The following is a 23,425-nucleotide window of genomic DNA, read 5'->3' on the forward strand; positions in this document are numbered from 1 at the left end:
TTATGCATGCTATAAACTGAATGACTGAAAACATAACCAAAATAATTGGGGAATGTTGGTTTTGTTCTGTGTCATTCTCAAATACAGTGAAAGAGGAGTGGTATGCCAGAATCACCAAACTGAGGAAGATGGTAGATCAACTCTTCTGTAAAAAGTTTGGTGAGTACAGGTTTGTTTTTTTTTTTTCTTTTATGGCTTTGTATTTCTTGAAGGTTGCTTTCATTATTTCCTTTGAACATCCACATGAATGAGACCTTTGATCGGTTTTTTCAAATATTTAAAATCCTAGCAGTTGAGCAAAAAAGAACGTATTACTCTACTGCTTATACGACAAGGTAAATTCATAGTTTAAAAAAATGTGTAAGTCTTATACGTACAGCTCATCTAATTTCTCTCAGTTCCTTCCTATTTGGATTTTTTTTCCTTTGATGATGAATAAAACAACCATTTACTTATTTATATCCATTGCAGTATCATTAAAATTAGTAGTAGAACATTTCTGGGTGAATTGTTATGTTCTCTCCAATATAAAAAAACAGTCAACTTCCTAAGAGCTAGAATAAAATGTTTCGTGATGCTCTATAATAGATTAAAAACTTTGGATGAAACCACTGTATTATGCCCCAGTGAGGAACCCAGTAATCTTCAGTCTAGCATTGTGACTGCCCAATAGCAACATGATACAATATGGTAAATTTTTATGGTTTTGATGTGCTGAGACTTGGACTCTGTTGAGTTTAGATATCATGCATTGTCCCAGGTTCTAAGATCATGATTGCAACAGCCTGAGGAATTGGTAGCTTAGCTAGCTTTTAATAAAGGTTGATGGCCCAAGAGTCCAGTTACTGGATGTATTTTGTTCTGACAGCTGAGGCCTTGGGGAGCACTGAACCAAAAGCTGTTCCATACCAGAAATTTGAGGCCCATCCTACTGACCTCTATGTTGAAGGGCTGCCAGAGAACATCCCTTTTAGGAGTCCCTCCTGGTACGGAATCCCTCGCCTTGAAAAAATAATTCAAGTGGGCAACAGAATAAAATTTGTGATCAGAAGGTAAGAGTTTGTTTTAATGCCTAAACATCTTTTTTTAAAGAAAGAGGCCAAATAAACACCCTTTGTGTAATCAAGCACTTGGTTTCATTAAGTCATGAAACATTCAGTCTCTAGTTACCAAATAGGTAGATTAAATATTCTGCATTATAAAGTGGGTATTTGCAATCCAGACAAGACTTCCAAAATATCTTTGTAGCGTGTTCACAAGTTTGAAATACATAATAGAAAAATTCAAACTTTTCAATTCATGTCACTACTACTAAGTAGTAGTATTTAATTTATATCAAGAATGGGCAGATTATTTGTTTTCTGGTTGCAGGCCAGAGCTGCTAACTCTCACTTCAACCGAAGTTATTCAGCCCAGGTCGAACACCCCAGGTAAGACAGCTGCTGTCTCCAAGTGGGAATGGAAGGGTTTGGTGGGGAAACACATTTGGATCAATGCAACATTTTTCAAGAAGTAACCCTTTTGTGATGAGTGTGCTGACATGCTCTTCATGAGGTCTGAAAAGAATAAATTGATCATTAGGAACATGGGTGGCTTTCTGGATTGTGGTGCAGTCCAGCTGTCTTTGAATAACTAGAACGGGTCACCTTCACAGCCCGGGGAACTGGAGTTACTATCCTGGCCTGAATCAAAGCTCTGGAGCCCCTTAGCATTTCACAGCTGACTCTGTTGGCCTTTTTTCAGGCCTCTGTTGGTGAGGAATTGTAATGACTTCTTGAAAGCATGAAGTGCCTTTAGCACAGGCAAGAATCAGACTGGGTTTTATTTCTGAATGCTCTGAAGTGGAGTGTGTTGGCACTTCCTTGCTACAGAAGTGCATGTTCCAGACCTTGTTAGGTTTTTTTAGGAGCATGAATCTGCTTGCAGGAATAACACAAACCGCAGCTTTAGGAATTGTAGAGCTCGCTGCAGGGGAAAAAAAAGGGAAAGAATGTGATTTAATAATCATGTAATCAGTAGTTGTCTTATGTCATCACAATGTATTGTGGATTTTGTTTGGATTTTAGGAAAAAGCTCATATACAGCAAGAGGGTAGCTCACTAGAAAAGACTGTGTTAAATGTGGAGCAGAAGGAAAAGGCAGCATCGTGGGTTTTTTTCTTCTTTGTTTTTTGTTTTATTGCCAAAACTCTGATTGTCATCAGATTTGACAATACAACTGGCAATTTGACAATGAAGTAATAAGAGCAGCTGCCAATGATAGCAGTAAAAAACCTGCTAATAAAATCCTCTTTCCGAAAGAACTAACATGCAGTGGTCATGATTCTTAAAACTCAGACTGTTTGAATGTTCAGAATAACATTTCTTTTTTTTACTCGTTATTTTGCTGTATTTTTCACTAACTTGTAGGTGAGTCTGGTATTACGAGTGCCTACAAAGCTTACCAGGGTCCAGGATTTGATGTCAGACAGGCAAACACAGCAAATGTTCTCTTGGGGTTAGAGCCTATTGAAAACCATTTTCCCAGGCAAAAGCTGAGGATCTTCTTACTGTAGATGCAAACTTTATGTTGCTAAAGAATATTAGACCTTTTTTAAAGTGAAATACTATTCTGTTGCAAAGTAGTAATCCTGTGCCCTCAACAGTCTGCATTTTAATTTTTTAAAGTAAATTAGTCACTCTAATTCCTTTGCCAGTAAGACTACAACACGTGATTAAGTATAAACAGGGGTGCAGGTGTTAAATACCTGTGAAATCTATCAAATAAGTAGCCCAGATTACAAAAAATATTAATGCATCTTGCCTTGAAAATATAAGAAGCTAGAAATAAACAAGGTCAGGTAATTTGTTAGTCAAAAATATGATTCGGAAACAAAAAAATTCTGTATAGCTTCTTTCATGTATGCTTTCCACAACTCTGAATGGTTTTAGCTCAGTAGCAGTTAATTGTTATTTGTGGGTTGTGATGAAAAGTGATGAATTAGGATGCTGTTTGTCAGAAAAAAGTGCTTTTTTATTGCTGCTAGTGTCCTTTGCTTTCTTCTCTACCTAAGCTACAAATTGTCTGCGCTGGCTAGCACTCCTGTAATTGGCTTTTATTTACAATAGAGAACAGGACTGTAGATGATTTTTTTTTATGCTAATCAAAATGTTTAGCAAAGCACTCTTTAAATCCTCATCTTCTGTTCTAAAGAGTGTTATTCTTATGCACTCTGATTAATTAATTCCAACTTTGTAAGAGCCACTAGAATAATTGCTTCCTGCATCTAAAGGCTCTGAAGAACAAGTTCTCCTACTTGGGCCAATGTTTGAAATTTGTAACTACATTTAAACAGATTTTCCGTTATGTAGAGGGAATTATGTGTATCATTTAAGCTGCCATTAATAATCATTACTCATTGTGTGTCCTTGTCTACTCAGATGTGATTGTGTTGAAAGAAATCTGTTCAATGTACCTCTTTATCTAGGACTGGGTGATACCCTGACATATATCCATTTCTGGTTTTCAGTGAAAGAAGATTGGAATGTCAGGATCACAAAGCTAAGAAAGCAAGTAGAAGAGATATTTAATATGAAGTTTGGTAAGTTAAATGTTAAATGAACTGTTTTATAATGCTGCTGCATTTTAAAACTCATCTGTAAAAAGAGTTTTAAATTTTACGGTACTTATTTAAACATCAGAAATGTACTAGGACAGATATGGAAATCTTGACTCCTCTTACCTACTTTTTACTGACTCTTCCTGATAACTGACATAAATGACTTTATAACAACATCCTAGGCCATAGTTTTTCCAGTTGTGTGACAACTGGAGATGATGATGTGTGCACAAAAAGCTTTTGGATGAAAACAGTTCTCAGAAGAACATATTAGGCACTGCAGGCTTAGATGTTATCTGTAACAAGATGGACCAAGTCCCCATTTGCAGTTATTCTACAGAAAATAATAGAAAATCTATTTAAATATTTATCTTGGGTTTTTTAATTATCTCTTGAGTAGCAGAGCTTCTGTAACCAAGCTTCTTAAAATCACTTGAGATAAAATACCACCCATTTGAGTATGTAAATTATCATTAAATCTTTATTTTCAGCCCAAGCTCTGGGGCTTTCAGAGGCAGTGAAAGTTCCGTATCCTGTATTTGAATCAAACCCTGAGTACCTGTACGTTGAAGGCTTGCCAGAAGGAATCCCCTTCCGGAGTCCCACGTGGTTTGGAATTCCACGCCTTGAAAGAATTGTCCGTGGAAGTGGCAAAATCAAATTTGTTGTTAAAAAGTATGTTTGTAATTCCGTTATTTTTACTCCTGATTTTGAAGTTATTTGATTTTCTTCCCAGCAACTCTAGGCTTTAAATGCTACCTAAATTCTGTTTGCATGAAACAGAAAGAACATTTTACATGCATGTTTTATCTCATAAAAAGATATACCTTCCTTATTAAATTTATATAGATGTATAAATTGTGTGTTTCATGCATCAGGGATCTAGGGGAAAAAAATGGCCTTGTACCTGGAAGCTTTTTTCCTTCTTTTTTTTTCTTCCTTCTTTTTCTTCATTTTTTTTGCTTGAAATAAACCCAGAAGAAAATTGCAGAGTAGAAGATGCAGCTTATGTTTTCTAACTTTTTGTGGTTATAGTAGATGGAGAGTCATCTATGCTTCTGGAAGAATTTTATTATAGAGAGCTGATGATATGTAAATTGGAACTCAAATGAATTCCAAGAAATTTGTAACATTTTGCTGTATTATTTTTCTTGCATGTGTAATTGATTGGATTGTGTTCTGTTCAACTTCTAGGCCTGAGCTTGTCACTTCCTATTTGCCTCCAGCACTGGCTAGTAAAATAAACACTAAAGGTAAACAATTAAGTATTAATTGCTGCCATCAATTCATAAATACTTACTGCTCCCTTAGCAGACTGAGACATCTTTGTGGTTGAAAAATATGGGTGTTGCAAACAAAAGGCATTATTTAAGATGGTCTAGCATAGTAGCCTCTAAATCTGGTATTATTTGAAAAAGTTACTCAAAACAAATTTATCAACTTTTTTTTTACTTAAGACTATTCTGATACAGAAAATGGAATTTACCCAATTTTGACAACTTTTATTTTGCTATTAATGGCCTAAACCATATTTAGCTTATAGCTGTGAACTGAAGTAAATCACAATGAAGTTTTGTAAGAAAAGAATAAAAAAAGAAAGTCTTTTAAGTTTGTCTATAAAAAAATCAGAAGTTAATAATTTTTGCTGTTTAGATAATAAAAAGTACCAGAGCTGTCCCTCACACTTAGAAACAATGAAGTCTTCTGTTCTGAATTAGTGGAGTGAAAATTTAGGTGTGATACCTGCCTTTTTCAAGAGTACCAAACCTACTTTTTAAGGCTGTGAGCGTCGCTGTATTGTTCAGATTTTACAATGCAGTCTGTACTTAGTACAGACACAAGTGATTCTTCAGTCTGTTGGAATTTTCAGAATACAGTTGTTTTTTCATTAGCTGTGCAGGATATACGTTATAGAGGGTTTGTGCATTATACCTTGTATTATATTGACTTCCAGCAATGAGTCCAAAGAGTTCAAAAAGGTCACGAAGTCCTGCAGGCAATTCAAAGGTCCCAGAAATTGAAGTTACTGTTGAAGAAGGTATGGAAGAAATATCATTGAATATTCTTCTAATGTTCTTCTATTCTTCTAATGTTTTCTGTTCTTCTCAGTTTTCATAGCTCATAATTAACTTATACATGCACCTCATAGAGCAAGCTCAGTTTCATTTCAGGGCTTCAAATACACTTTAATATAGAAATGGTTTTATTTTTTGTTTCTGAATAATACTGGATTCTGTGCAGATGATGGTTATGTAAAATGCTGGAGTTTCACAACTTGCTTGGGCCTTTTATTCCAAGCAGAGATCTGATAACTGATGTAGTCCTGAGCAGAGGAATGACAGATATGATCAGTAGTATCAAATGCTTAAATATAACCCTAGAACTTCTTATCAGTTTTTTTATTCTACTCTTGATTCAGAAGTTAAGTTTTCTCTAGTCATCAAGTTTGATGTGTTGTTCTCTTCATATGATGGCTTGCTTCTGCTCTCTATATGTATATATGTAATGTCTTTTTACAGGTCCTAATAAACCACAAACAACAGATGTTCGAACTAATTCTCAAACCAATGGGTCCAATATGAGTTTCAAGCCACGAGGAAGAGAGTTTTCTTTTGGTAAATGTTGTGGGAATTAGCACACATGCATTCTATTAATGTTGGTATTGAAAATTCTGGTGATTACATATCAGAGATATTTTGAATTCATGTTTTATTCTACAGTCGGCGAATGACTGAAGTTCTTGTTTTCATGTACATTCAGTTCATCATGTAGAATAATCTGCATCGGTCGAATCCTGGGTGGTGTATGGAGAATGCTTTACAAATGCAGCACAGGTCCATTGGGTCTTATTAATTTGGGTTCAGAATCAGTCCCTTTAGACTTTTGCTGCTCTGTTATTTCACAGTGCTGCAGACCCTTGAAGGACTTGTCCGGTGCACAGTACCACCAGAGTGCATAAACCCAGCTGAGATCTGATATTGTGCATAAGCTTAATAAGCGTTCCACAAACTTGGAATATTGAGCATCACTGTGCAGAGATACCCAAGTGGTATGTAGGAACTAGGAAGCATTTGAACTAACATTAGTAAGCCGTGATCTATCAGAGCTGATTTTGCAAGATAGCCATTATAGACCTCTCCAGTTCTGGAAAATCAGTAAAGGAAAAGGCAGACAGGACTGGAAGCCATGTAGTTGTGTTCATGAGCATTGGGCTGGAGCTTCTTAGCCATGGAGGACCAGGCCTGTCTGTGCAGTCCTCTAGCACAGAAATCTTTGCATTGAAAGCAGGGTCAGTTTGCAACCCAGATAAATTCCTTGTAGTCAAGGGAGATGAATTACTGTATTCAGAGTAACTATAAGCAGTTCCCAAGTCTCATGAAACATTTGTTTAGCATCCTTACATTCTGAGTTTATTTGGTTTATTGTATTTGTCCCTCATGCTTTCTTTTTAGCCATATGGTCATAAAACATGAAACAAAGTAATCCTCTACTCATAGTGAGCCAGTTTTGAATGAATATAAGATACTGATTTGGTATGACTGCTCCTTTTGGCATGGGCAGTATTCATATTCAGAGTTGTGTACAGTTTTCTTGGACTTGCTTGTTATTGTTAGACCTAGGCTTTTTTTAAAACAAAAGTCTGCAACTTTTTTAAACTTTCAGCTGAGTTTTTAATTTTATAGACCAGCTTCGGACCACTTTACTGCAGTCACAAGTAAACCAGTTTAGGAATTGCTGCTGATTGCTGTCAGAAACAAAATGCCTAGCTAGATGGACATTTAATCTTACCCACTGAAGTTGAAACTATGGTAGAGTTTATAGCTCTCAAGAGAGAGACATGTGTTCTGGGGCTATGTCACTAAACATGTTAAGAACTTTCTGTCACCGTTTTGGGTGCTGGTTCAGATGAGTAAATTTTATGCTGCCTGATACTGTAAATTTGGATCACTCAGGTTTAATTTCAATTTTAATCGCCTCTGCTTTATCTAGTAGCAGTATTTTTCAAAGCTTTAGGGAAATGAGGGTTGATGCGGATATAGGTTTAGACTATGGCAGAATGTTTCAGTGGCATTGGCAGAATGAAAGCCATTTTGCACAATTTACTGTCATAGTAAATCGGTTATCAAGCATAATAATTTTTTAAGCATTTATTAAAATATTCTTCAAGGACTGATTCATTCTGTGAGTGTTGATTTAATTCTTCCAATTTCCTCCTGGCAGAGGCGTGGAATGCCAAAATTACTGACTTAAAGCAGAAAGTCGAAAATCTTTTTAATGAAAAATGTGGTAAGTTTATTGATTCTTTTTTGCTGAGCTGTCTTTCTTACAAACATGCAGTTAGATGTATGAGAGATACATTCACATGTTCATTCCAAAGGTTCTACAATCCTTGTGTACTCCAGGCAATTTCTCATTTGAGTTCATTCTCATGTAGGTTGCTTGCAATTCTGTGTTGCATTTCCACTAGTTATTTTATTTGGGTTTGGAAATGGAGAAGTTGTGGTTGGTTTACTACTTCTCTAATGACCCAGAGACATAGTGACTCCACATCCTGGCACATCTTTTTAAGCTTTCTACACTGCTTATGAATGGGACTTTGTATGACTCAAGCCTCCGCATGACTCAATAGGTTATGGATGGTATCTGGAGAGACGTGCTGCATCATGTCCCAGCACTTCTTCTAGTGCTGTTTGGAAGCTAATGACTTTTGGAAGTAATAACTTCTCATTAGTCTTCTGAGTGCAGTTTTTGGAACAAGAGCACTAATCTCACCTGCCCTTAGTGCTATTCTATAGCAGAGACAGAGACAGAATGCATTGCCTGTAACAAAGTGGAGTACAAATGGGATAGTCTTGCATGCAGACCAAACCAGTGGCCTGAGCTGGCTGCAAATTATTAATTTTCAACTGCAAATTATGATCAGATTTATTGCAGCAGAATGACTTATGTTTGAGACTGTTAATTTTCTTCCTGCCTACTCATAGCTGTCACCAAAAAAGGCAAAGCCTGCTGGTTTCACCTAATCTAGTATGTATGTGCCAACTATTATATACCGTTTATACCTGAGGTTTTCCTTTTTATATACACATCAGTTATCTAGCTGGTAGCTTATTTGCTCTGTTGCATTTCAGGGGAAGCGCTAGGGCTGACTGAACCAGTGAAGGTGCCATTTGCATTGTTTGAATCCTTCCCGGAGGTGTTCTATGTGGAAGGACTACCCGAGGGGGTGCCATTCCGCCGACCTTCTACTTTTGGAATTCCAAGACTAGAGAAGATCCTGAGAAACAAATCTAAGATAAAATTCATTATTAAAAAGTAAGACTCCCATATGTCTTTGATAATCTATTCTATGAGAATTGAAATGTAGACCAAAAAATGAAATTGTGTTGCTGAGTTGCTAAATTAGTCTGTAAAATACACACTGGAATATTTTTAGTAAATGAGGAAATGGTCAGAAAGCTATTCTAGAGGTGGAGCAAGATAGAGTAATCTCTTTGTTCTGAAAGACACTCACAACCTGTTTTAGGAGGAACAGAAAGTCCAGATTTCTTAGCCCATTTCAGTTACCACATCACTGGTTTAGTTCCTACTGTATGGAGTGCTTACGGGTTACTCTTAGAACTTGCTGACAGTGTACTAAGAGCTGAGAAGTGGAGATTCATATATTGGGGGTTGTAAGAATTTATTTTTCTTGTCTAGAATAGGTTTAGATACCCATGTGCCAGTGTAGAAACAGTGGCAAGAGAAGTTGCGGAGCCTCTCAGCCATTGCATTCTTGGCTGTATGGCTGGCTGAGAGGATATCGCTTAATTACTGTCTTTAATATATTAATACTAGAAAATTGCATTTTCTTTAATGTTGATAAATGTAATTTTATTATTGTACATGAATTGTTCAATCTGTTTGCAGGCCTGAGATGTTTGAAGCAGCTGTTAAGGAAAATTCTGCTAGAAGCCCCCAAAGTGAGTTTTGCAACTGCTTAACGTTCTAGATAACAGTCTCTTTCAAGGATTAAATACAAATCAGCAGAGCTGCATGGTGTTAACGAATTCCTGAAAGATACATTCTACATTGTGGTTGATTGGTTTGTTTGCTTGTATGTTTTTAAGATGGGAAAAGCACTTAGCATTTACAGTTTAAATATAGTGTTAGCAAGGGAGTATTAAATTTTTTACGTTGTTTGCAATAATCATGCCTCTAATATATTCTTTACTACCTTTTATCAAAATGTAACAAGTAATGTGTGATTCACAGAAGTAATTCAGGTCTAGAGATAAATTATTTGCTCCTAATACGTACATCATCTAAATCACAAGTGCTTCACAGATAGGAGTGCAGATAGCCAGTAGAAAATTGTGTCAGGCAGGTCACGGATTAAATGTTTTGAGTCATATCATTATCTGTTACTATGGGTTGGCAAAACTCTGCTGAGTTACTTGAACTATGCTAGTTTGTGCCACTGGGCAGTGTGGCTCACAAATATAGCTGTAAGGGATTTCTTTTGTGAATGCACACAGTGAACCCATGGATCAGTAGGTGTTACTGAATTAACTCCAAGGGCTATGATTTTTCTGCTAATAAAAATACCAAGATACATGCTCCACATACTCTTTTTTTTTTCCTTTTCTTAATAATCATTTTAGAAAACGAACTAGTAAAGATTAACATTATCTTTATTCTAGCTCTTTCTCCTCTTGGGTTGGAAAGACAGTGGTGTGTACCTTCAATAAGTATGTCTCGTTGGCAGCTGCTCCCATTTTGAAAATGGAACTGGATCCGCTTTGAAAACTTTGCATATATCTGTTATTTTGCAATATTTTCTCTATATATGACATTCAAGATTTTGAGCGTTCTACAAAAGTTTTTTAAATTAATTCTCTTACTTTTAGGAAAAAATAATTCATCTAATATAGCCAATACAGCAAGCACCACAACAAACACACTGGTGAACACAGCTGCAGGTGTTGAAGATCTTAACATCATTCAAGTAACTATACCTGGTATGTATACTGTCTGGCTTCACATCATACTTTTTGTGCTTATATTCTTCATGACATTTGTTTAGTCTGATGAAGTTTTTTCCTACAGTCAAGCTGGTTCACTGAAATACAAGTACAGTCAACAAAGAGCATAATTTAGCATTCTCTTTTTGCTGAGACGTTAAATATTTTCTAACACTCGTGAATATCTATTCAGTGAAATCTCTAGAATATTCTTGGTCCAGTTCCTAGTTAAGGAGTATCCACATTTTTCCCTTTTTTCTCATGCAATAAATTAAATATTGATTTGCAGTTTTCTTGGCAACTTCAAGAGATCAGTACTCAGACTGAATTGAATAACCATATACACTGAACTGCTTTGTCTTAACACTGATTACTATTTTCTCAAGCATGTATTACATTCATTAGAAACCGTGAGAAACGTTGCGTGCTATGGCCATCTATTGAATGGTCACTTTGCTTTTACCTTTCCCCACCATTGTATGTACTGTAAGAAAATAAAATATAATTTGTGGGTTTAGATTAAGTTTACAAAATCATCTCTAGACAGTAGATCTAATGTTGGTTATGTAAATACTCTGAAGCTTCTCTCAGATTTTTTTTTAACAATCATCTATTTTTGCGTATTTCTACAATTCTGTGTTACTGCTAAAACTAGGAACAATGACAGTGCCTGTTTTGAAGCACTCAGGTATACCTGCTTTGAGTAAACATGCAATGACAAACAAGCTTCAGGGGAAAAAAAAAAAAAAAAATCTGTGTAATTCTAATGCTATTCTAACAATTTCTTCCAGATGATGAAAGTGAGCGACTGTCAAAAGTAGAAAAGGCCAGACAATTGAGAGAGCAAGTAAATGATCTTTTTAGCCGGAAATTTGGTAATTGCTTGTTACTCCCCATTTTTACATAGGTGTGAATGCAATTAATGTTGTTCATATTGAAGGGTCATTGTTTAACCCCAGCCCGAGCTGCTCACTCACTCCCCCCGCAGCCAGTGGGATGGGAGAGAGAATTGAAAAAAAGTAAAACTTGTGGGTTGAGATAAAGACAGTTTAATACGACAGAAAAGAAATATAATAATAATAATGGTAATAATAATGATAGAATGACAATAATAATAATAAAAGGATTGGAATATACAAAACAAGTGATGCACGATGCAATTGCTCACCACCTGCTAACCAGTGCCCAGTTAGTTCCTGAGCCACCCCTGGCCCCTCCAGGCCAACTCCCCCCAGTTTATATACTGGGCAGGACATCATATGGTATGGAATACCCCTTTGGCCAGTTTGGGTCAGCTGTCCTGGCTGTGTCCCCTCCCAACTTCTTGTGCCCCTCCAGCCTTCTTGCCGGCTGGGTGTGAGAAGCTGAAAAATCCTTGACTTTGTCTAAACACTACTTGGCAACAACTGAAAACATCAGTGTGTTATCAACATTCTTCTCATACTGAACCCAAAACATAACACTACACCAGCTACTAGAAAGAAAATTAAATCTATCCCAGCTGAAACCAGGACATGAAGTTAGTGAATCATCACAGTGGATGATATATATGATCATTAAAATGATCAAATTTGAGAATTGTATATGAATGTTGTGCTTTGATTTCAAAAAGAATCTTTTATAAGTGATGTAGGTTGTTTGACATTTTAAATAAAAAATCCTAAGAGTATAAATTGCTTTATGTTCCCCCGTCCTTCCGGTTTCTTTCTGTGTAAACGTGGATGAAATATTTATTTTGCTGGCAATCCATGATTGTTCTTAGGGCTTCATAATCCTGACTTCTTAATACCTGGGACTACAGTAATTTTAAAAATGCAACTTAACCTTTTTGCTGTGTGTGGTTTCTTTTTTTTACTTTGTATTTGCATTGCACAGCAAAAATGACCTGAGTTTCTTTATCTCAAATTCCTTCACTAGTGCTGTGTTGAATTGCTTTTTGTGGTATTGCAGGAAACACTTTGTTTTCCTTCATGTAGCTATTTCCTTAGATATCCTGCTCTATACCTTTTTTTAGTAAAAACAGAATCTGGGTTCTGTATGTGGTGAGCTGTCAGGGTTGGAGTTGTAACTAACGCACTCATAGTAATGTTCATGAGCGTAATCCAAAACATCTATTTCTAACACTGTAATGGTTTCACTGTCAAGTGAATTTTCATAGTTTCAGGTCTGATAGAAAGCTTGGGTTTGCTTTTACCTTCTTAATCATCTGAGGACTTTTTTCTTCAATGTAATCATAAACATGTAGACTTGAAAATAAACATGATCTCTCTCACCTAGGTGAAGCCATTGGTATGAATTTTCCTGTGAAAGTCCCATACAGAAAAATCACTATCAACCCTGGCTGCGTGGTGGTGGATGGGATGCCTCCTGGCGTGGCATTTAAAGCTCCCAGTTATCTGGAAATCAGCTCGATGAGGAAGATTTTGGAATCAGCAGAGTTTATCAAATTTACTGTCATTCGGTATGTAGTTGCCACTGATTAGATTGTACAAATGTTGCAAGGACAGCCCTGTAACTTGTATAAATTGAGATTTGAAAGAATAGAAGTTGCAGTACACCTTTAAATAGTGGAAGATGTTGGCTCTTTTGGATAACAATATATTAGGTCAAATGAAGGCCAGATGTTCATAGCATGAATGAAGTTGGTAACTCTTTGGGGGACACGACCAATTTAGTATGACAAAGGGCATATTATTAATACTGCATATTACAGCAAGCTGTCTTTTGAGTTGAAATCTGTTCATATTATATAAGAGTCTTAATGTCTTGTGGGCCTTGCTCTCCCATTTATAATATGAAGTTTTGAGACAAGTCCAGAGATTGTTGGCTCTTAACAGTAAATAGTATGTTTGTAGTAGTATTACTATTAATATTTTTTAAATATTTGACTTGTGTTAAGAACACTGAGTTAAGGTAAGCTCTTTGATAAATGTTTTTTTCCCTAAAAATGAGTTTATCTACAATATTTGAAAATACAATATTGTCCAATTACAATATAAGTGAATTTTATTTGTATGTGTATATTTCCAGACATATATATACACACATGTAGACACAAAGTATATTTGTATGCATGAAGCAGAATAGATGAAACTTAGGAATCATACTAAGGAGTTCAGAAATTGAAAATAAAAATGTATAAATTTATGTAACTTCTCAAATCATAGACTGCTCCACAGGAGTCTAAAAGCTTCGGTTTAGAGAGAGAGAGAGAGAAATTTCTTAAATGTATTTTATTAAGGGGTCAGAATTCTCAACCCTTAATCACTGAAAGGACTCTTGCTTGATACGTTTTGTTTAATTGAGCTCTGAAGAAGAGGTGACTGCGTTGTTAATTAGTGGTGAGTGAGGGAAGGATTTAGATCTTTCTGTGTATGTTACTTTTCAAAATGCTAGTGAACAAAATACGGTGCCAAAGAGCTGCTATGATGGTTGCTTCAGTTTTGTTCGACTTTCTGTTCATTTTTTAGCATGACCTCTTTTACAAAAGGTTAGGTGAGGTTGCCTTGGGAGGGAGACCCTGTGCAGTATATTTCAGAATCAGTAATTTATTTTTTTTTTCCAGACCATTTCCAGGACTTGTGATTAACAATCGTAAGTATTTTTGAGATACTGATGGCAGATGTATTTCTGTAACTTACCAGGATCTGTTTTCTGTGTATTGGCTTAGTGGCAGAGGCTCCACAGTGGTTAAGTTCCATGTATAACTCTTGTCTGTGTCTGTCTCATGAAGATATCCTGACTAAACATGCATGTGCAATTAACTTGAGAGCAGTGTGATAAATTTACAGTACAGTATAAGATTAGCATTAACTTTGATATGAAAATGCAAGGTACCGATTTTGTATTTTTCAGCTGCAGAGTCCCAAAGAGATTTAGGACCCTGACTGAGCAACAGACTTACATGGGAGTGCCTACATTTTAGGTTCGGATCCATCGCAGTAGCAGTTAATAAGCGAGAACTTTCCAGTAGCTGCACAACCATATTCCAGTGAAAAATTCTGCATTCTGCTGAAACTATAACAGTTTAGAGAGGCAGAGTGTAATTACCTGTAGTTCCATGGCCAATTTGGCCGTGTTAATGAAATCGTTTGGGGAGGGAAGAAAAAGGTCTCCTAGTGTTTTCAGCTGCCTAAAATAATTGTGACCTGCTTTTTAGATCTTATTTAAGAAAAAACAAACTGCAAAACTCTGTCATTACAGTGTCCCTTGTGTCATGTTCTTTCTGAGCCAATGTCAGATTAGAAATTCAGAGGCTAAATAACCTACTGTCATTAACTTGGCCTTACCGAGTCTGAGCCTGAGCGACCCAGTGTTTGTTCATTTGCATCCAGCCACCAGTATGTTCCAGTTAACGTGCCGAGGTCTATGAACTGCAAGTATGAAGTGTTCTCAGGAAGATATTATAGCTAGTAACTCACACTGACCTGCTGACCAGGCCTAGGCACACCTTCTTAGGTGGGAAAGAGATCCCTTTGTAAGAGGGAACCTTCCAGGCAGATAAGTGTGTAATAGCATTTCCAGAGAACTGAATTAGAAATGAAAGAATCTATTAAACTGTTATCTATTCAGCATAGCGGTCAGCATGTGTTGGGACTGAGGCTAGCTAATATGCTGAGTAAGAACAACACAGATATCTGATCATCTTCCATCACTGGAGGAGCAGATTGCTCATTGAACATGTGGGGTTTGTGCATTATCCATGTCCATTAATTATGATCAAAATTATCTGATATTGATAGATACCAAGGTGAATGACTGAAAGGCTCTGAGCGTACTGCTTATAAGTATGATGTTTTATTCTTCTTATGAAGAATACGTGGGAACTTAAAAGGAAATTTTTGGTGCTTGCAGGCAAGATAAGGAATGGTTTTTCTGTAACAAAAAATATTGAACTACAGCTCAATCACAAGTGTTAGTAACCTGTTCATGCGACGAGTTTCAGGATTTGCAGATTCAAGAAGTAAGATTGCCCTTGTGTTACATGTGGACCATTTTCATTGTGAAGTTAAACAGTGATCATGTCTAATCTTAGAGCTGATGGAAAAAGCTGAAGCAGAAGCACCACCAACAGCACCAGCAGCAGCACCAGTACTACCAGGTGATGCAGAGCGTGATGCATGTCCTTGCGGGAGGGGTAGGGTATGGAGTTCCTAATCTTATTGGCAGATGATATTAGTAGTCATGTCCTGGGTACATGCTGCTCATGATGAGCCATTTTATTTTGACAGATGGTGTGCAACGGTGACTTTTATAGCTATTAAATATTAATAAATTAATAAAGAGCCATTGCTTCCTTCAAGCTGTGTCATTGGCATGTTCCTTGATTTGATTTTTGCAGATGATGAGTGAGCTGAAAAGAAGGATTAGTAGGGGCAATATATAAAGCCAATTCAGTATCCATTTACTGATGCCTGCTTAACTCAAAGTATGTGGGTGTCTGTACCAGATGGATGTTCAGCCAAGTGAAATTTGCCTGTGTAACATGTAAGAACCTAGAATGGGGTCTTGATGGAATTTTGCCCACTGCACAGTTCTGTAAGCCCTGCTAGACTGTGTCTAGACTGCACACACATCATCACCTATCTTAGTCTGAATGGAGAACTTAGCTTTATGCTATAAATAGGTAAAGTAAATGTAGTTGAGCAACTTCCTTTTGACCCAGCGTAGTTTCTAAATGTTTGCAGACCTTTAAAAATGTGTATCCCAAGTTGATGTAGTGCAGGAAAGACTTTTACAATTGACTGAATAAACTGTTACTCAAAGAAACTGGGAAACTAAGAGAAGACATTCGATAAACATTTTAAGAGTAAGGGACACTTGTATGGTGGAAGTAATTATAAAGGAAACTACTGGCTCCTTTGTTTACATTTTGAGGTGGTGGGAGGGAGGAAAACAGCTGCTGATGGGCAGTGAACTTGCTGTAGTCTATCTGTCCTTAACTCACCCGCAGTGTTAAAAAGGTCAAATGGCTTTCCTAGCACCTGTCCATCTATAATCCATCAACACAGATAACAGAAAAATCATTATGGAATTAAAACATACTTTTTGCCCTCTATTCTGCACCTTCACACTCTCCCCCAAAATACACATATTCTCCACTGAAGACAATACTATCCAGAAGTGATGGCTTTTTTTTTTTTTTAATACAGTTTTATATTTAACCAGTTTGAGTAAAGCTGTTCCAAACTTGGTATGTTCTGTGCAAGTGCATATTATGTTCTGCTAGGACTTGGTGATATATCTGCCGCAGTGAACCATACTTGGAAGAGAAAGTGTTAGGTAGTGTAATGTAATAAATGTTTGGGTATTTTTTATATTTTGCTGCAGACTCTATAGAAAGTTACACACATTTATCTCAAAGATATTTGAGTCTGATCATAAGAGAAAAAATTGAGGCGCTTTTTTTCAGGGAAAACTTAATTTCCCTAATTTTTCTAAGATTCATATTGTTGAAACTATATTCATATTCATTTGACTATATTTTTTTCATTTAAGAGTCAGCTGAACCAAGCAAAATAGAAGTATCTGTAGGAGGTAAGTGTTTGTCTTCAGTTATTACCAACAAGTATTTTTAAATAATTTTGAACAAAGTTGCATCTTTTTTTAAAGGAGACAGGTTAATCAAAACAAAAAAAGGGCTTTTATTCGTTCCCAGGACATTTTTTCATCTGTACTAATATCACGCTGCGTCATGTGAAAAATACTCTGCAGCAAAAGCTATTATTCAAATAATTCTACAAAGGAGTTTTATGAATTGTTGTTCTTGGTTGGTGAGTCATAACTATATATAGGCTTTGAGTGATTGCTCATATCCCGAGCGATGCATGTAGTTATTTAGCGCAGTAGTTTCCACAATTTATGCAAGTGAATGATTGCCGTCATCAGGAAATTTGAATGCCATATTGGCCTGAATATACTGTGTTGGGGAGGGGGAGTGTTGTTGTTCTTCCAGAACTTAAGCCCTGAAAAACATCCAACTTTCCTAATGTCCAAGAGTATACCTGAGTTGTATCTTTTTCAGATGTTGATATATGTGAGACCAAGGAGGCTGTAGATCTTCTACACCCCCTGTGCTTTTGCATATGGTCTTGGAGCATTAGGAATAGTGAATTGACCTGTGAATTGGGATGCTGGTGTCTGCTGTGTGCTCTGATCCTGTAAATGCTGCCTCTGCTATAGCCCCAGCTTGTCAGCATGGCCCTGGACAGCTGTGGCTGCCTCTGGTGTGGCCGGCATAGGGGATCCAAGGTGCTGTGACAGTTTGATGGGGTGCTGTCTTCATGCCAGGTAGTCCTCAAAGGGGCTCTCCGGTGTGTCAGTAGCAGCTTGACAGCAACGGAGCCAACAGCACTGGGATGGAGGCTGCTGTGCATCAGCACTTGTCATCTTAAAACTCTCGAGTTCATTCCTTAATCCTGCTTAGGTTCCCCCAAAAGACAAAGCAGCAAATCTCAGCACTCCCGTTCTTCTGTATCCTTTGCCATGGAAATGCCCTTTGCAGTCTCCATTGCTTCAGTTTCCCTGTCATGTCACTGAACTCTGAGACAAGCCAACATGCCCAACCAGAACTACTGTTACAAGCTCAGTGACAGGTTCACTCCCAGTGTTATGAGTAGGTTTTTCTCGGAGCGTAGATCAATCCTGTTGCAGCAATCAAGACAAAAAAAAGGCAAGCGTTAGAGTCACAGAAGAGCTGAGCTGCAGATTTTAAGCTCAGAGTTATTGAAAGCTGGAACATCAGATGTCTTTATAATGCCAAAACTATGTGGGATCACTGGAATTGTTAAATGATGAAAGGGAGAGACAGTTGTTCCTGAATACCTTCATGTGGAGGAAATCTAGCTATGAGCCTTCAAAGTGATGGTTTTGAAGAAATAGACAAGTGTGTTTTTGAATTTGACGTCCAAAACTGGATTCAGACCCAGTAACCAGAGGAATGATCCTGAGGAAAGGCATGCAATTGCTAAAGAACTCAAAATCGCTTCAGAACTACGCTGGAAGGTACAAAATGATCATGTGGTGAAATGGCTTGGCTTTATAGTGATGAATTACCCTAGCCACAAACCTTCCAAACAGCTTCAGTGAAAAGCCAGTTTCCTTCCAACATCATATTCTCTGTTTATAAAAAGAACAAAATCAGGCTCTGGGTCATATAGGCAGTGCTATACAGGCACAAGATTTCTTTGATTTACCTCCAAGCATCCCTGTGAACAAGAAAAAGCAAAGATTTTGTAATGAAGTCTCCTGGAAATGAAAAAAGTTGTATCAAAAGATGATGAATGCTTTAGCCAACAAGATAAGATTTCTTTCTCTCTTTATTTTAAGCATATCATAGTGCCTTCCTATGTGATACTGTGCATTGAAGAAGAAGAATTAGCTGGAGTCAAAATTTGTTTTGGACAGACTGAAATACAATAATGCAGAAGTCTGTATCTAGTTGAAAAGAGACGGGGAAAAAATCTGAAAAATTGTCAGTGCTGTGAAAACAAGAGTTTGTGCAATGAATGTTAATTTAATAACTAACCCAGAAGGCATGACTTGAGCACAAGTAGGTTCAGATGTTTTTAGCTAGCTTTGGAAAACAGCATCTTAAAAAATGTGGTCATGCCTGATGTATTTGAAGTCATGAGCTACAGACTTAACTATGAGTGAAAAGCTTCACCCAGCATCGCATATCCGATGAGGTGGTTGAAGGAAGGAATGGTGCTGGGGATTAACAAAGAGGAGGGAGAAGGACTGAAGAGCTGGATGCAGACCAAAACAGTGATATATCGTGACATTTTTTCACTGATTATGTGTTGTTTCCTTTTTGGATTAAGTACCTTTCTGGCCCCGTGAGTATTTCAGCCACACAGAAAGCATTTTTCAGTTTCATACACTTCTAATACCAATTTTTATTTCTGTTCTTTAAAAACCAGAGTTCTCTAAGATCCCAGGCTGCTTTACATTGAAGTGAATATGGTAATTTCCACAGAATCAGATTGTTGTGAATATGTTTTTATCTGCCATTAATAGTTTAAAAGGATAAATTAATGCTTTTCATATTTTTGTAATTCTTTTCTTATTAAGTACAACAATAACAACAAAATTGTTTGGGAAGTTCCCTTTTTTCTTCATTCATTACTGCTTTTTCAACAGATATTACAGAAAAAGAAGAAAATTCTCAAATAAAGCAAGAACCAGACCCAACGTGGTAGACCTCTTCAATACTGGGTAAAAGAATTTAGTGTTTCCTGAAGTCAACACCTGTCAAGGAATAATATTTTTATATTTTTGGGTGGGGAATAATATTTTTATATTTTTGGGTGGCGAGAAGAGGGTTGAGGTACAGGACTGAATGCCAGAAGGTGCCAGTCCTTGTGAATTATTTTATTTGTCTCATTTCTCACCTATAAAATGTAGGATGTTTTCACTACCTTATCCAAATACAACATAAAGCACATTGTGTTCAAATTTGTGAGACAGTCAGTCCTAGGAAAATGTGGCCTATAAATAAAAATGGGTGATGGTAATTACATACCTCAGAGATGGAGTAACTGAAAGCTTAGGGAATTAGTGTTTACGAAGAGCTCTGACATGGTTGTGTGAAAGAGCATTATTATTCTTGGTAAAGCCTATAGAGTTCCAAATTGTAATTGAGCAGGAAAGCACTTCAATATGATTGCAGTATTGTCTAAGCTTGGGACACTTGGTAAAGCTGTTAGCTGTGATGACAAACGAACCTTCTTTAAAAGGTTTTTTTATTTTCTGTTAACTTTTATGAAAAGCTTAGTTTAATTTACAATGCAAAACATTTTGGTGGAGGTGGAGAACAGTGCTAACAATGCTATTGCGTCTCCAAATGTAAAAGGCTGACCCACACAGTTCTGAGTCTCTATGCTTCATTCAGAGAAAATGGCAATTTTAAGCTATCACAGCTCTGTAGTACTTTTTCCCGTTTCGTTTTTTTTATAATACTCTAAACCAAATATTTTCTTCATTGTGTAGTGTTTGGTACTTTAGAGATTTGATTGATGTAATGTTGGATGCATTTATTTAGTATACTTGAGCTGTAACCTGTCTAGCTTTAGTAAGAAAAAGACATGGTATTCAGCTCAGAGAAGAAGTCTGTGTACTATTCCTGTTCTGAGGGCACAGACAGGCAATCAGCAAAACCAAGCTCTGGTTCTTCATTTCTGCTGGCCTGAGCAGCTGAGAGGGATAATACCATTTGACCCTCACATGAAGCAGTGGCTGGGGGAGCCTGGAGCCTGCGGGTTTCACTCCTGGCACCATCCAGCTTTTTGGAGAGAAGGACAGGCTTGGCCATAGCCCTCCATCTGTGCCGCATAAACACAGTCTGGTACGTGTCAGGCTGCTGATGGCATTGGGATGAGGGACTGAAGGAACAAATGCAGAAATGATTTGGTAGAAACCGGCAGAGACTGACATACCAGCATACCAACTGTCTGTGCCCTAAGAATTTTAAGTACAGCAGTAGTCTTCCTAATAAATTGGTGAAGGCTGCTTTGGAAATATTTGTCATAAAACTGAAAATGGCAGGAGAAAATATACTAAAGAAAACATTTTGATTTGTTGTGGGAAGCACTTTGCCCAGTGGAGATATAAAAAGCCATCTCACTTGTCCATTAAAGGTCACGGAAATTTTGCCTGAGCAATGGCTGCACAACTTGGTGCTGCAGTGGTTCAGATTTTTGGATGCTATAGGCCATCCACTGAATTTATGCTAAAGCAAATACTTGATCTAAATTCTTACAGAGACCACTCAAGCACAGATTTAATCTCATATTTATTGAGAGCAATATTCAGCTTCTGCATTCTCTCTGAATCTAGGCCTAAAGAACGTGAAAAGGCAACGCAAACTACTCATATTTGTAATAAAATACAGAGCTGCAATGAAACTAACTCACTTTTGTAATTTTTATTCTCTAGTCAGAAGCATCCAGTTCTGAGAAGAGCCTGCTGGGACTGTCTTGAGCTGTGTAATATAACTGTATAAGAGAAGTACCTTCTATACAAACCCTTTTTGTACTTTTAGATAGAAATGTCTACTTTTTCAGCAGTTCTGTGAATTGACTTAAAGCAAAGAATGACTGTAGATTTGGAATGGCTGGTTTTACTTTGGAATATATTATAAGGACTAAAATTTGATGCAGCAATGCTGGGGAGATGACAGGGATTAAAATCAACAGGGACTTAACAGAGGCTGTCTACATTTCCCAATGAAGCTGAATTTCACCGTACCTGAATACATCTCAGCTTTTGTAATGAAGAAGAATTCCTGCAAGTAGTTCAGTTTGTTAGTTTTACTTTGGGGGAGAAAAAAAAACAAAAACATTGCTTTTTGGTTCTTACTCCTTTAATGGCTGATTGGACAATAGTATCTGTATATTTGAACTAATTTTTCCTATGATATCTATCACAATTCATACGTTTTTCATAAATAAAAGATGAACTGGTTCACTTGACCGTTAGTACGCATTAATGAGATGGACTGTGAAATGGTCAGTATTTCAGTGTGTGGATTAGGAACCAATTTAAATTAAACCCTGTTATAGTTTGTTCCATTAATTCAAAGTAGTAAGTGCATGCTTTATCAGAATATCACATGGTTTATGTATGATGGGTCTGGCCTTGCAGTCCTAACGTAGGCAAAACTTGCATGGACCTGAGTGAGAGCTTTTCTCCTGAAGGCTGTGGGGGATGCCCTTCTGTTCATCTAGAACTAGTTATGGAAACATACGCTACAAGCTGCTGTAAGTCCTACTATGTCAAAAGTTAAGTCCCCTATAGTCCTGGTTACGCCCCACATCATGTAAGAGACTCGTGCACATTTTTTTTAAGTTTCACAAACCATAAGAGATGTAAAGTTCTGGGTATATGATAATCTCTATAGAGAAGATGCAGATTATTGTAAAGGTTTCTCTTTTATTGGCATGGGTTTGGGATGACTGCATTATGCACAAATGGTAAACCTTATTCCCTGATTAAGAAATAAAGACCTTCTGATGGTTTTCATGACTGTCCATGCAGTATACATTTACATATTTTACAACAAATCAAGTTATAGCAGTAATTCTGTAGGCAGGTCGAACATGCTGTAGCTTAGTTACTCATTCCAGCAAAGGAAGTAAGCTCCAGTCATGCCTTTCAGACAGAAATCCAGCTCTGGGTGGATGAGGTTGTTGTATCTTCAAGGAAAATTTTGAAGCCTTAAATTCAGTTGGGTACAGCGTCTGTTCCCTGGGACCAACCTGAAATTCAGCAGATGAATTCAGAGCAGCACACGCTGTGTCATTCTGGAGGCAAGGGAGAGCTGTAGGGTGTGTGCTTACATTTTCACAATTGCTCTGTGCAGATCTAGATGCTCCCACTTAAATACTCGGACCTTGTGCTGTTGATGTCAGTAGGAGCAGGGTTAGCCCCATGCTGAGTCATTTTGACAATGCTCGTCCCCACTGTACTTTCCAGCTCTCCAGATGGGAACCGGTGGTGACTGATGCAGTGCTGCCTTCCTGTCTCAGCAAACAGCCCCTATCTCAGTCCCATGGGAGTGAGCCCGTTGACTTAATTTACCTGTTGACTCTCAGCCGTATGGGTGCTATCCCAAATCATAACCACTGATGTATTTCACTGCTGATTGCTTTAATAGACATGCTCACTTAATGTACCTCCATAAACAGGTTGTTATCAGGGTGATGGCCAGTTTAGTGATTGCTGCTACAAATGTTTAGAATGAGGAAATGAGTTAATGCAGCTTTCCTGGGTTTTCAGCTGGCTCTCAACTTCCCCTTTTGAAAAAGCGGAAGGACGGTCCATC

The 23,425-nt window shown here is 37.3% G+C and overlaps 1 protein-coding gene across 7 annotated transcripts in view; it reads left to right on the forward strand.

Moving 5' to 3' along the window:
- GTF2I (general transcription factor IIi) overlaps nt 1-22,628 on the forward strand; it is an 81,342-nt gene extending 58,714 nt beyond the window's left edge. For 4 of the 7 annotated variants that reach the window (XM_052802730.1, XM_052802732.1, XM_052802733.1 and 1 more), the window contains 19 exons: nt 88-159; nt 869-1,052; nt 1,372-1,430; nt 3,509-3,580; nt 4,090-4,273; nt 4,793-4,851; nt 5,553-5,636; nt 6,118-6,213; nt 7,820-7,885; nt 8,731-8,914; nt 9,509-9,561; nt 10,489-10,599; nt 11,394-11,477; nt 12,880-13,063; nt 14,168-14,196; nt 15,638-15,703; nt 17,101-17,139; nt 19,744-19,818; nt 21,538-22,628. In XM_052802730.1, coding sequence (XP_052658690.1) covers nt 88-159; nt 869-1,052; nt 1,372-1,430; nt 3,509-3,580; nt 4,090-4,273; nt 4,793-4,851; nt 5,553-5,636; nt 6,118-6,213; nt 7,820-7,885; nt 8,731-8,914; nt 9,509-9,561; nt 10,489-10,599; nt 11,394-11,477; nt 12,880-13,063; nt 14,168-14,196; nt 15,638-15,703; nt 17,101-17,139; nt 19,744-19,802 — 1,685 coding nt within the window. In that variant the 3' untranslated portion in view covers nt 19,803-19,818; nt 21,538-22,628. The other 3 variants (XR_008237364.1, XM_052802734.1, XM_052802735.1) reach the window with 3 other exon arrangements.
- The last annotated feature ends 797 nt before the right edge of the window (nt 22,629-23,425 follow it).

The sequence above is a fragment of the Harpia harpyja genome, chromosome 12 (genome assembly GCF_026419915.1).
Source record: "Harpia harpyja isolate bHarHar1 chromosome 12, bHarHar1 primary haplotype, whole genome shotgun sequence".
Lineage (NCBI taxonomy): Eukaryota > Metazoa > Chordata > Aves > Accipitriformes > Accipitridae > Harpia > Harpia harpyja.